At 55.0% G+C, this 13,729-nt stretch overlaps 1 protein-coding gene across 2 annotated transcripts; it reads left to right on the top strand.

Moving 5' to 3' along the window:
* Positions 1-823: 823 nt before the first annotated feature.
* Positions 824-11,569, top strand: LOC119112461 (N-acetylgalactosaminyltransferase 7). 2 transcript variants are annotated; one of them, XM_037236664.1, is made up of 11 exons: positions 824-830; positions 1,483-1,660; positions 2,292-2,524; positions 3,289-3,455; positions 4,054-4,261; positions 4,658-4,834; positions 5,252-5,369; positions 5,728-5,853; positions 6,456-6,677; positions 7,533-7,757; positions 11,293-11,433. In XM_037236664.1, exons 2-11 carry the CDS (start codon positions 1,523-1,525, stop codon positions 11,431-11,433), a joined length of 1,755 nt encoding a protein of 584 aa, XP_037092559.1. In that variant the 5' UTR covers positions 824-830; positions 1,483-1,522. The 2 variants fall into 2 exon arrangements, with proteins under 2 accessions (XP_037092559.1, XP_037092566.1); XM_037236671.1 differs by having other exon boundaries at positions 828-886; positions 11,293-11,569.
* Positions 11,570-13,729: the final 2,160 nt, after the last annotated feature.

Here is a 13,729-nt window from a genome sequence, read left to right as displayed (position 1 = left end):
CTGGGAGCGACGTTATCTCCTTGCTCGACCATGGTACGTCTTGCGGGCGCGTGCCGATAACCTGCAGAGTCTGCATCCGGCTGCAGTTGCAGCCGTGCACTCGTGGCTCTATGTGGACGATCGCCTGGACTCGGAGGACGTCAGCGAAGCCGCCACAATGCAGGGCATCTGACGGTGCGGCTGGGAGTGGAACGGGATGATCGCCGGCAAGCTTACGACCGCCTAGCGGCAGTCGGTCAGGGACCTGCCTAGACTGGTTGCTTGACAAGGTCGATTTTACCATGTGAAATGGTGACAAGGTCGACCGGTACCACTGAACCGACAGCAGTGTCCCGGCAAACAAGCGGTTTGGGTGTCATGACTTTGGTCATACGAAAGTAGCTTCCATTATTTCACCTTAATTGAGCTCGAAGGGTAGCCTCGAGGGCAGAACAGGCCTTTACTTTCTGTATAACTCGATGAGATCAACCTATGGATGAGGTTCTGGGGTCGATCTCTGGACGAAGTTTTAGGCATCAAGCACTGAATTATAATAATGATTTATCACCACTTTGTGGACGACTCCGCCTCACCACCTAAAGCTGCGGGATGAGCTCCTGCGTCTTATATGTGACACATCCAAAATAAACTACGATTACATTCATATAAATACACACAACATAGCTTCCCCTATAGTATACATTAATTTCCACCAATACACGGCTTCCAATAGGTTTTTGGGTCATGGATATTGAAATGGCAGTACAGTAGCGCTTTTCGCCTCGGGCGGTGCCACATGTGTGGATGTTTGTGTACATTCTGTATTTCGGCAGCCTGGGTTGCGTGTACCGGTGCGGGGCAGTTCGGCAGGGTTGCTCCGATAAGGATCCTTTGCGTGTTTGAGCCCGTATGTGTTCGGTTCGTTCTTGAGTTTTGTGGGGGACTGTTGACCCTTCAAGATGTTTTAACAAATCGCTGGAAATATCCCTTCGAGCTGGGATATATTGCTCACTGGATATCCTGCCTCACGGTCGTTGTTTCCTTTCCAAGCCAGCAATGCCCAAGCCCAGCAGGCGTTCATCCCATAAAGCTTCTAGGTACCAGCCTGGATGCCTACACAGTCTTTTATCCTTGGGGGAGACATAGGTTAACATGTCTCCAATTTTCCTAACAGGGTTTTTACCTTATATACCTTAGGTCTGTATGTACAAAACATTATGTGGTTTCCATTCTAAACACATTTTTGGTGCTAGGCTGCCCCAGAAGGCTTAAGTTTGACCTGCCTTTAATGTCTGAGATGAATGGATCCAAGGAAGCAAGATGGGCAACTGACCTCCAAGGAGATGTACTGTGGCAATGCCATCTTGCCCTCCTCCTTCAGAGGAGTTTGTAGTCGGCACCTTTTGTCTACTGACTGTTGCTCTAATGGCATTTGCAGCTTGGATCCACTCATACACATGACCATAGGTGAGAGTTTGTGATAGCCCATTGATGTTCTTCCAGGTCTGCCCCTCAAAAGAAGCAGCCCATCAGCAGCAGCAGCATGGGCATTCTTCAGCTGAGGCGAGGTCGCCTGTTGAAGCTGGCTAGTGTTACTCTCCTGGTGGTGATTGCTGTGCTCTTCCTGCTCCCCAGTCACAGGAAGCATCAAATGCCTGAAGCACTGCCACTGCAAGCCAATGTAGGTGTCAGCTCTTATACTAATAGACCATCACACAATCCTGAACTGAAGCCTGGAATGTGATGACGGACTGCAGCACGTCACAGTGATAGCATGTTGTCTTTGTGTCATTGACCCACCATGCCCCATCTCTTTGTCACTGATCTACCCTGCCTCATCCCTGTGTCACTGATCTGCTGCACCCCATCCTTATGTCACTGACCCACTATGTCCCATTAAATTGTCACTGACCTTTCCTGTCCCATCCCTGTTATTGACCTACCCCACCCTGTACTTGTATCACTGACCCACCCTGCCCCATCTCTATGTCACTGACTAGCCCCACTCCATCCCTGTGTTACTGACCTGCTCTACTCCATCCCTGTGTCACTGACTAGCCCTGCCTCATTCCTGTGTCACTGACTAGCCCTGCCCCATCCCTGTGTCACTTACTAGCCCTGCCCCATTTCTGTATCATAGACCAGTCTTGCCCCCTATCCCTGTGCCACCTACTTGCCCTGCCTCATTCCTGCATCACTGACATGCTCTGCTCCATCCATGCCTCACTGGCACACCATGCTCCATCTTTGTCACCGACCTGCCCTGCCCCATCCCTATGTCACTGACTCACCCCGCCCCACCTTGACGGCAGGTGGCGCCCGTGCGGCGGGCATCGGCACCAGTGTTCCATGCTGACAAGCTGGGCAACTACGAGCCGCATGCGGCACCCGAACGCACTGGGCCCGGGGAGGGTGGCCGCGCTCACCGCGTCAGCGCTGCCAAGCGGAACCTGGCCGGCCAGAGCGAGAATGAGTATGGCATGAACATGGCCGTGTCGGACGAGATCTCGCTGGACCGCAGCGTGCCTGACACCAGGGACCCCGAGTAAGTGTGCCGCGCTGGGGGCTCTAGGCGAGCTGCAGTGGGGCGGGGCAGGCCCTGGTCAGTAGTGGTGCCACGGATCTGCGTGTTCGGGGCGCTGTCTGAGTGAGCCCCGTCCCGCGGCTGGCCGGTCGCGACATATGCTGTCCCGCGGCTGGCCGGCCGCGGCTCACACTGTTCGTGGGCTGGGCAGGGTGTGACGTACGCTGTCCCGCGGCTGGCCGGCCGCGACGTACGCTGTTCGTGGGCTGGGCTGGTGTGCGTACGCTGTTCGTCAGCTTGGCAGGGCGTGATGTACGCTGTTTCGTCAGCTGGGCAGGGCGTGATGTACGCTGTTCTTTAGCTGGGCAGGGCGTGACGTACGCTGTTCGTCAGCTGGGCAGGGCGGATGTACGCTGTTCTTTAGCTGAGCAGGGCGTGACGTACGCTGTTCGTCAACTGGGCAGGGCGTGACGTGCGCTGTTCTTTAGCTGGGCAGGGCGTGATGTACGCTGTTCTTGAGCTGGGCAGGGCGTGACGTGCGCTGTTCTTTAGCTGGGCAGGGCGTGATGTACGCTGTTCTTTAGCTGGGCAGGGCGTGACGTACGCTGTTCGTCAACTGGGCAGGGCATGACGTACGCTGTTCTTGAGCTGGGCAGGGCGTGACGTACATTGTTCGTCTCTGTCGCGCCGGGTCGACCGTCCGTGGCGGGAGTGAAAGGACATAGGGCAAGGCTGCGCCGGGTCATCCGCAAGAGGCGGCGGTGAATGGTTGTCCCATGTTGCAGGTGTAAACACTGGGACTACCCGAAGGACCTGCCGTCAGCTTCAGTCATAATTGTGTTCCACAACGAGGGCTGGTCCACGCTGATGCGCACCGTGCACAGCGTCATCAACGGCACGCCCCAACAACTGCTCCACGAGATCGTCATGGTGGACGATTTCAGCGATAAAGGTAGACAATAAACGCAGCCAACGTCAGGAGCGTTGCTGACCAGTTTAAACCAAGCGCCATTTGATAGAGGTGTGTCGAGTGAGCACTAATTGTATCCCGTATTGACCAGATGGATAATGGATGGTTCATGACTCTAGCAGGTGGGCTGTGTGACCTCTTCAAATCAGATGCGACGTGCGGATGTCGTGGCGCGCAACACCGGCGTATCGCTCGTGATTAGAACACCATGCCAAGCCTACATACTGTTTTATGTTGTGCCTGACGAACACGCATTTTGAATGCGTATAACCCCAGAGTCGATATTTCCCGAAACAAGAGGTGAGATGGAGACTCTGAAGTAAACTGGTTCGACAGAATCCGTTTTTAGTTGTTTTGTTTCCTTTTGTTTTTTTTCCCGCTTCGCCCAGTTTATTTCCGTGCCAACTAAGACATTCAGAAAGATTAGAGCATGATGTTTGCCTACCATCAGTAGCACGTATCGTCTGAACATTGCGTACGCTGTCGCCGATTTTATGAGTGTCTGTGTTGGGCGGTTTGTGGTCTGTGCTGCCTTTCCCGCTGCGGCGGCTGAGTTCGTTGCCGTCGCCGTCCCCGACAGAGGATCTCAAGGACAAGCTGGACAACTACATCCGCCGCTTCAACGGTCTGGTTAAGTTGCACCGGAACACCGAGCGGGAGGGTTTGATCCGCACGCGCACGCGCGGCGCTCAGTTGGCCACCGGCGAGGTGATCCTCTTCCTGGACGCCCACTGTGAGGTCAACGCCAACTGGCTGCCGCCGCTGCTGGCGCCCATCGCCGCCGACAGGTGAGCGCGCGCCGCTCCGTCTCGATGATGTGTGCCGTAGTGCAGCGTGGTCCGAGGATGTCTGGTGCGGCCCACTACTGGACGGGTGAGCGCGCACCGCTCCGTCTCGGTGATGTGCGCCGTAGTGTAGCGTGGTCTGAGGATGTCTGGTGTGGCCCGCCGCTGGACGGGTGAGCGCGCGCCGCTCCGTCTCAGTGATGTGTGCCGTAGTGTAGCGTGGTCTGAGGATGTCTGGTGCGGCTCGCCGCTGGACGGGTGAGCGCGCGCCGCTCCGTCCCAGTGATGTGTGCCGTAGTGTAGCGTGGTCTGAGGATGTCTGGTGCGGCTCGCCGCTGGACGGGTGCTGACCGCGCCCGGTCAGCCTGCTGACGTGCGCTCGGCGCTTGTTTCCCTCAGGACGGTGATGACGGTGCCCATCATCGACGGCGTGGACCACAGCACGTTCGAGTACCGGCCCGTCTACCACTGGTCGTCCCGCTTCCGCGGCATCTTCGAGTGGGGCATGCTGTATAAGGAGAACGACATACCGGAGCGCGAGAGTAGCCAGCACAAGTACAAGTCGGAGCCGTACCGGTCAGTGCCCACGGGCTTTGGGGCTCGCAATACGGACTGGGTCTTGGAAGGTGCATCCCATCATGGTCAGAGTGTGATCGGGGTTGGGGTGCTCTTATTTATTGCATCGGTGCTGCTTGATCTTAATGATACGTGCGTGGAAAGGGAAGTTAATGCCTTTCATGTAGCAGAGCGCTGGAAGCGCTGGCAATACAAAAAATTAGGCGCAAAATGGCCAATGCAGTCGGCGCACCCGAAAACACCAATAAACAGCAACTGGTAATCAAAATCTGAGCCTCTCTGTTCCCAGAAGTTGTTGCAGACGAGGTGTCCGTTATGCCTCTGCATGGATATGGGTTATCCGGATTGGATCCGTGTCGACGGCGTCCACTAGCCGTCGGTGAGTCGGAGCCTGACGCCCTCCGCCTGCCGTTTCAGGTCACCCACCCACGCCGGTGGCCTGTTCGCCATGGATCGGTCATACTTCTTGGAGCTTGGCGCCTATGATCCGGGCCTACTGGTCTGGGGAGGCGAAAACTTTGAGCTGTCATTCAAGGTAGCGTGCCCCCTCGTCACATCCCGCAGCATAGGCTGGTTCGATAAAGAATGGGTGGCTTTTGTACAAAGACTGTTTGAGCGCGTTTCTCTTTTGAGGTTCAGTTACAGGCTCATTTTGGTTTTGGCCATGATTTTTCGGATTCATGTTGATGTATGTTGCGGGCTGGTGTGCCATTAGTGTTGGTCTTTGTAATTATGGCATCCTGTCGGTTCACGTGTGCGGCGCAGCGGTGTCGTCGCATATCCACACTGTTAGGCAGACCCGGCTGGTCGGCCACAGGCTCGCCTGGGTGCCCTCTGTGGGTCGTTCGTGTCCGACAGTGCCGTGTCTCATCAGAACACTGTGTGTCTGTCAGATCTGGCAGTGCGGAGGCAGTATAGTCTGGGTGCCCTGCTCTCGGGTCGGCCACGTCTACCGCGGCTTCATGCCGTACAGCTTCGGCAAACTGGCCGAGAAGAAGAAAGGTCCTCTCATCACTATTGTAAGTCAGCAACCTAACCTGACCTTACCTGTATATAATAGCGCGCCCTCATCACCTCCATTACTGCGTCCTGGACTGTTTGATACGCCTCCGTGTGCCTCAAATGTCCGCGCACGTTTTGCGCAGTTTTTTTTTTTAAAGTAAGTGCCAGCGTCAGACCGAAAACGACTGACGTTGGCCGCCGCCGCCATGTGATTGTTCTGCTCGCTGTTCGGGGTATGCGCAGTGTGGTGGCCACCCTCACCCAATGAAACGCTACCATAAGCCTGCACACCAGCTGGAGCCGGGGGCACAGTAACTCGTACTGATAGATGTTGTCAGTGACACTGATAGCTTCCCACTGAGCTGTACTTGGGTGCGTACAATTAACATGTGCTAATTGCTTGTAGAAATTGAGAACTACCGCATCACGGAGCGCCGCTCTGCTTAAATCGTTGATATGCAGTATAGTAAATACGCCTGGTGGGATGTTATCACTTGCGTAAGACTTCGTTCTGTTTTAATGGGTATTTACATGGCGCCTTCTCCCACCATGTTCAAAGGACATGGATTCCCCAATGTTCAAATCTAACTATAGCGTCTGTGTCTGCCTTGGGCCTCAGAACTACAAACGCGTGATCGAGACTTGGTTCGACGATAAGTACAAGGAGTACTTTTACACGCGTGAGCCGATGGCTCGCTTCCTGGACCACGGCGACATCAGCGAGCAGCTGGCCTTCAAGAAGCGACACAACTGCAAGAGCTTCCAGTGGTTCATGGAGAACGTGGCGTACGACGTGCCGGACAAGTTCCCCGAGCTGCCGCCTAACGTGCACTGGGGCGAGGTGAGCAGTCTGCGAGCGGCGGGCGGCGTCCGATTCGGCCCGAGCGGCCCGGGCGGCGGCCTGGCGGCTCGGTTCCGGGGCCGACTCATAGGTGCTGCTGGGCGCTCGGTGTAAGTAGCACGATTGTCAAGTATCGGGATGTTGCGGCTGTGAGTGGGGCTTGCATTGCTGAGGAAATGCCGCTAGCAAAATCATGTGGAATCAGCTGATTGGTGCGGTGAACCAGTCCCGAAGCCGGTGTTGCGTTAAATTAGGCCGGTTGGTGGTGAGATGGCTGGGCTGTTACCAGCTACCACGTGTCTGCTCATCTGTACCGTATCCTGTCGGTCATGCACCGCGCACAGACAGTAGTGTCTCGTCAAACGTGTATGAGGATTATGCGTTGTGGTGAGACCACTGTGTGCGATCGCCGACCGTTGTGAGACCACTGAGGTTCGAGCTAAAATTCCCGGTGGTGTATCTTACCTCAGCTACGTTAAATAGGTACAGTTCGTACTACTCTCACATATTCTCACTCAGCTTTCTTTCACCTCGCTTGAGTTCGCAGGATTAGTTTAAGTTTGCCAACCCATAGTTGCGGAAATGAGTGTCGCTGTAAAGTATCCGCAGTATCCGCGATGGCTAGTCCGTTTTCCGGTTAATTTAAACATGTTACATTTGTTACGTACCCGCACGAGACGCAAAGTGCTTCTGCTGTTGAACAGACGTTACATTTATTGTAACAGTCCGCGAGAGAATGAAAGCCTGTTGTGTGTGTATGTGCGAGACGAGTTGTGTTGCCAACGCCGGTGGCGCGCGCGGCAGACAGCCAGGTGGGCGTCTCCGTCCCTCTGTGACCCCCTCCCCCACCGGCAGCTGAAGAACGTGGCCGACCAGCGGTGTCTGGACACGATGGGCCAGCCGGCGCCCACCGCCATGGGTGCTTCGCCCTGCCACGGCTACGGCAACAACCAGCTGATTCGGCTGAACACAGCCGGCCAACTGTCGGTCGGCGAGCGCTGCGTGGAGGCCGACCGACACTCGGTGAAGCTGGCCTTCTGCCGGCTGGGCACCGTCAATGGCCCCTGGCAGTACAGCGAGGTACGTGGAGGTCGACTGACGCTCTGTGGAGCTGGCCTTCTGCCGGCTGGGCACCGTCAATGGCCCCTGGCAGTACAGCGAGGTACGTGGAGGTCAACTGACGCTCTGTGGAGCTGGCCTTCTGCCGGCTGGGCACCGTCAATGGCCCCTGGCAGTACAGCGAGGTAGTAAACGGTGTCGGTCGACTGCTTGTGTAGAACGGAGCATGGACCAACTCTGGCACGCCTGATACTGTGATGTCTTTTGAAGGTGAGTCTAATGATTGCTCAATGTGGCAACTGAGAATCGTGAGGCCACGACATTCCTAATTCGCCTGCGTTTTTTTTTTTCACTGAGTTCTGAAAGCTTTGATATTCCTCCGTTTATATTACCATGTTCTGCTTCCTTTTCACTTGACATACTGCCAACAGCATTTTGATATAGTAACAGCACAATCGAAGTGTGGTTTTATCTGACATTGGTGCATAAAGCAGTATCTGAACCTGGTGCACCTTAGTACCACAGACCATGGCTTCTGCTATGCATGGCTGCCTCGCTTATAACGGTGTGGATTGTGTTACCACGTAGAGGTGACAACAGCGTTGTTAATGGCTGTATGTTACGCACATCTCCAAGCTGTGTTGACAGCCAGATGGCAGACACTGTTTTAGCTGCTGGGCCGATTATCTGGCTTTTAGTGACAGGCTATTTGACAGGAATTGATGTAGGATACTTGTATTATATCATTGATGTATTGATCAATTTAAACGCCGGTATCTGCATGGATCTTAGCAAATTTTTGACTGCTTGCAATGGTTGTCAACCAATCCCAGTTCTCACTATAACCGTCTCAGTGGAATCATTATGATTCAGGTGATCTCAAGCAGCATGTGGCATGCGTCTTGTATTTGTATTTTCCTGTTCCCCGGAAAAGGAATTTTATCTTTGAGGATATTGCACTTAGCGTCAGATATGACGAAACAATCCCATTTGTAACTATTGGTATACTTTTAAGTAAATTTCTGTCAGGAAATATGCTGTTCGATACGTCATTGTTTGATCGCGTCATTGCACCTCGCACAACATTGAGAGCCAATCGACGGCCGTCATATTTGAAAATCGTGCCCATGAACGCCAGGAATGAACAACTCGATCATTATGTTTTTAGTAGCTTTGATTGCCGCATGCTTGATGGAATGCCAGGATTCAATGACTTTATGGTGGCGTTATGAATGCCAAGGTGACCTCGGCATATTCTCCACGAAATACCCTCCCCATTTTGGCGGGCGTGTAGCTAAAAAACTAGAGCAGTTTAGTCCTAAGGACAGGACTGAACTGCATCGAGAGGTCTTCAAAATGGCTATTTCAGTTGAAAACCCCGTAGAAAGGTGGAATGCTCTCTCTCTCTCTCACTGCCGTTAACGTATTAGAAGTTTACATAATGAGATACCTTATGTAAAATTTTGCCACTTTCCGCCAGCGTTTGCTGCCAGTAGATTCTTCCAGTCAGTCCTAGCCAGTAAAAGCTGGCTGGCTGAAGCCGTTATAGCCAGTGGCTGTCAACCCTGCTTTAGGATCTGTTCCATGTCCTTGTATGCTTCTTTACTGCTGGTGGTGGCGTAGTTGGTAGAGGATAGCACATCTCGGGGCCATGTCATAATAAATTTGTATGTTGACATCTTGTAGCGATGTTCCTCTCCGAACGTAGTCTGCGTTTCTGTTAGCCGCGTGTGGCGATTTGTTGATTAGTCTTCTTCAGCTGACGTTAGCTAAGCGTCTTATTAGCTAACATTAGGCCTACTTGAGCTGCAGGTCATTGTAGCTCACGGAAAACTGATGTCACGCAGCAAAACGCTGAAAACAGTTTTCATTGTCGTAGCCTGTTTCATGTTCGCTTCATTGAGGAGTGTTTTGGGAGACAACAGCGTGATGGTCGCATGGTGTCCGTTTTGGGAGACAACAGCGTGATGGTCGTATGGTGTGTGTTTTGGGAGACAACAGCGTGATGGTCGTATGGTGTGTGTTTTGGGAGACAACAGCGTGATGGTCGTGTGGTGTGTGTTTTGGGAGACAACAGCGTGATAGTCGTATGGTGTGTGTTTTGGGAGACAACAGCGTGATGGTCGTGTGGTGTGTGTTTTGGGAGACAACAGCGTGATGGTCGTGTGGTGTGTGTGTTGGGAGATAACAGTGTGATAGTCGTATGGTGTGTGTTTTGGAAGACAACAGCGTGATGGTCGTGTGGTGTGTGTTTTGGGAGACAACAGCGTGATGGTTGTGTGGTGTGTGTTTTGGGAGACAACAGCGTGATGGTCGTATGGTGTGTGTTTTGGGAGACAACAGCGTGATGGTCGTATGGTGTGTGTTTTGGGAGACAACAGCGTGATGGCCGTGTGGTGTGTTTTGGGAGACAACAGCGTGATGGTCGTGTGGTGTGTCAGTGATTTGTGGGTGTTGGGGGGGGGGGGGCATTCATTTTGTAGACCACGCGAATACTGTCAATGCACAAGCTTTGGCGTGCGTATTAAACATCAGGCAATAGATGCATTGTGTAAATTACTCACATAGATAGGCTCGCAAAGCGTACATGGATGTTCTGCGCCGGGTGAAGCTTCATTAGGTCTTTTGACCAGTGTGACTGTAGATGGGCATATACCTTCTAACACATGTTTAAGAACGGTTAAAATGTTCTATAGGTGATTAACGTCTGCTCATCTCCCAGCCGACGCCTACTGCCAGCGTAACGGGGTGCATGGTGTCATGTTGGTAGACGGCACCGGCCATGTCCAGTGGTATGCCCTGACTTAAGATGGTGTTGGGTCTATAACTTGCTTACATATACACAACTGAGGTGTATCCCACATCCGGACGTTCGGATTTCATTTGCGTTTGGCCGCAACATGACAGCTCATTTCGGAAGGGTGTGGGATGTAAGAGGATTATCTGGAGAGGCTTGACCGCTGGCCTAAGCTGTTAACGTCATCAGTGATAAGCAAGTCAGCAAGGTGTGGTGCATGGGTGGTATACCACCCAGAGATTATCCGTTATCATCCACGTCTGTTCGATCGCTTGATTATTCGGTAGTCATTCAGTGGGTTTTTTTAACGTCAACCCCAGCAAACGCTTTGTTAATGCTTCTTGAAAATGGACTTGTGTGGCTGTTGGGACGCGTGAGTCATGCCAGCCTCGTCGTGCAGCGGGCCTCTGACCGGCGCGGTCGCCCGCTCGCTCGCCGTGCGCGGAGGGGCCACGCTCGAGGCGTGGCGGAGCCGCTGCGTTCTTGGCTGGCTGGTACCGTTACGGCGACCGTTCTGTGCGGCTCTTGGCATCGGCTGCGTCCATAAACCGTGCGGCGGCTGGTGTCGGTCCCAGGAATCCGGAAGCGGGGATAACGACTGGGCACTGTGGCATTTTTTTCGGCGAAGTCCTGTAAGCTTTGATCGCAGGTATCAATGCAAAGCTCATACCAAATGCACATCTGCAGGCGTATATGTTCCATCAGCACGGTGTTTGTCGGCATGTTCGCGTTGCGACCGACCTCCGATTTCCGTTGCAGTCGAGCCAGACGATGTTCCATCGGACCTTGAAGGCATGCATGTCACTGGACCCAGGCTCGGGACAGCTGAAGATGCTGGAGTGCGACTCGCGTGACGCCTACAAGAAGTGGCAGTGGAAGCAGCTGACGCCGCGCTGGTGACGCGCCCCCAGCGGTGACATCTGGCGGCCGGCGAGGCGGCTCCGGTAGTGACACCTGGCGGTCTCTGCTGGACTGCGCGCCGCCGGACGGCCCGGCGGGCTGGTGATGTTCCGACTTCTCTGGGGCCTTGGGAGCGGGGAGGGTGGATAGTGCATTATAGGCTGTCTGTGGCTGGACCACGCGCAGCGGAGAGACGGCGCCGGCTGCCTGGGGCCGCACCGTGACGGCGAGCCGGCGCAGCTGGGGAGGCGCGGCGCCCGCTCCGTGGTGGACGGCTCGTGCAGCTGGCAGCAGTGTGTCGTGTTAGAGGGGTGGCGTCAGACCATGCGGTCCGGGGGACGGAGCCCCTCCATCACGTGATCCCGGACGTCCGCGTGCCATGCAGCTCCCGGCGGCCGTGATTCTCCGCTGCCGGCCAGCCCACTTTACATTCCAGTGTGGAGAGCTCGGTGCCCCGGGCTCCGTAGGACGGAAGAGGCCTGTTTCCGGCGGCGGACGCGGGCCGCGACGCTCAGTACCTTGGCTCCGACACGCTGTGGCAGCACTGCCGGCCCACTGTTGGACGCCGACACCCGGTCCGGTGCCCCGTCTTCGTGATCTACCCATCTTGGGTACTTGCCTCTCTGATGGCTCCTCTGATGACGCGTCTGGGGTGCTCTCTCTTCCCGCCGTGATCGTTCCGTTTAGGATACTCGCCTCCCCCTCCCCCTCCCCTCCCCCTCCCCCTCCCCTCCCCTCCCCTCCCCCTCCCCTTCCCCTCCCCCTCCCCCCTCACCGGCCTGTCTGGCGTACTCGCCCTTGTATTGGCCCTTCTAGGTGCCTCTCCGTGATTGGCCTGTGGGGGTGCTGCCCCCCTCCCCCCCCCCTCCTCATTGAGCGGACGGTACTTGTCCCTTTATTGGCCCCTCTGGCTGCCCTGCCCCTTGTGAATGGCCTGTCAGGGTATTCACCCCCCCCCCCCCTTTGACAGGCCCTTCTGGAGTACTCGCCCCTATTGGTCCCTCTAGGTGCTCCCCCTCCCCTCGTGATCGGCCTGTCTAGGGTTCTCGCCCCCCCCCCCCCCTTCCCCTTTTTATCGACACGTCAGCAGTACTCGTTCCCTTTGATCGATCCGTTTGGGATAATCCCCTCACCATCCCTCTGGTCGACCCGTATGGAACACCTCCCCCCCCCCCCCCATCTGATCGACACGTCTGGGGTACTCGCCTGCCCCCTCCCCCTGATCGATCCGTTTGGGATAATCCCCTCACCATCCCTCTGGTCGACCCGTATGGAACACCTCCCCCCCCCCCTCTGATCGACACGTCTGGGGTACTCGCCTGCCCCCCTCCCCCTGATCGATCCGTCCGGGATACTCGTGATCAACCCGTGGGAGGGGGGGGGGGGGGCTGCGGTCGATCAGCCGACATCTGCTGTGTGGTGGGTGACGTGTGCTACACCGGTGTGGAGTGCTGTGATGCGCGGGCCTGTGGTCTGCCAGGGTTCAGCGATATCGTCTGTTGCCCTTTCCGTTGACGGTTTTGTGGGTGGGGATGTGGAGATTATGCTTGCTGTCTTGGGATTAGGGGGATTATGTCCTGGATCTGCCATTTGGCGTACAAGGGACGACTGCTTTAATGTTTGGTTTGGGGGAAGACGTTCCCGTTGATGGATGTTATATTCAGTTGCTGTTACGATGTGTATGTGTTAGCCTTTCAATGCTGAAAAATGATTCACGTCTGTACGTTTCGACTGGTCCGTTCGTCACCTTTGTGTTTGTTTTGGTTACCTGTGCCTTCATGCTATGAATCGTCTGCGTGCAGACATGGCCACTTGGTCACATTGATTGAGATTATCATTTCTCAGCGATGTGTCATATTCACGTCTGGAAATTCTGTGCGAATATGGTGCTGCACACTGTGTTATTGAGGTCAATGAAGGTCTATGGGTTACGTAACTTGTTTTTATGCTTGTGACAGGTTCCCGAGAATGCAGCAGTATTCTGGCCGATCCGCGTATTGCTGGCAACCTTTCCGAGACTGGGCCAAACCGGTTTACATGTGCACGTGTCGCGGCCGCCGATGGCGACGCTGGAGGTGCGCGACCTCTCGCGCCAGCGGTCAGTGGGCCATCCGCTGCCTCAGGCGCGCCAGCCGCAGCCGTGCGTCTTTACAAATGGCGAAGTCTTATAGCGGGTCGCTGACGACGATGCCTCTGTAGGTCTGCTGGTGGGTTAGAGCTGACTCAATAGTTGCCTGCCGTTGCGCGGTTTGGGCCTGGCTGCGTTGGTCGTATGGTCGGCGCCGGCTATGATATT

Source organism: Pollicipes pollicipes, unplaced genomic scaffold (genome assembly GCF_011947565.3).
Source record: "Pollicipes pollicipes isolate AB1234 unplaced genomic scaffold, Ppol_2.1 Scaffold_2555;HRSCAF=2994_pilon_pilon_pilon, whole genome shotgun sequence".
Classification (NCBI taxonomy): Eukaryota; Metazoa; Arthropoda; class Thecostraca; order Pollicipedomorpha; family Pollicipedidae; genus Pollicipes; species Pollicipes pollicipes.
The sequence above is the reverse complement of the archived record's forward strand: the minus strand, read 5'-3'. Positions and strand labels throughout refer to the sequence as shown.

What these genes read in the sequence shown, in the direction of transcription:
- LOC119112461 (XM_037236671.1), top strand. Translation starts at nt 1,523, where the DNA reads ATGGGCATTCTTCAGCTGAGGCGAGGTCGCCTGTTGAAGCTGGCTAGT. An exon ending in CACTGCCACTGCAAGCCAAT is followed by an intron (nt 1,661 to 2,291) that starts GTAGGTGTCAGC and finishes CCTTGACGGCAG; the next exon opens with GTGGCGCCCGTGCGGCGGGC. An exon ending in ACTTTGAGCTGTCATTCAAG is followed by an intron (nt 5,370 to 5,727) that starts GTAGCGTGCCCC and finishes TGTGTCTGTCAG; the next exon opens with ATCTGGCAGTGCGGAGGCAG.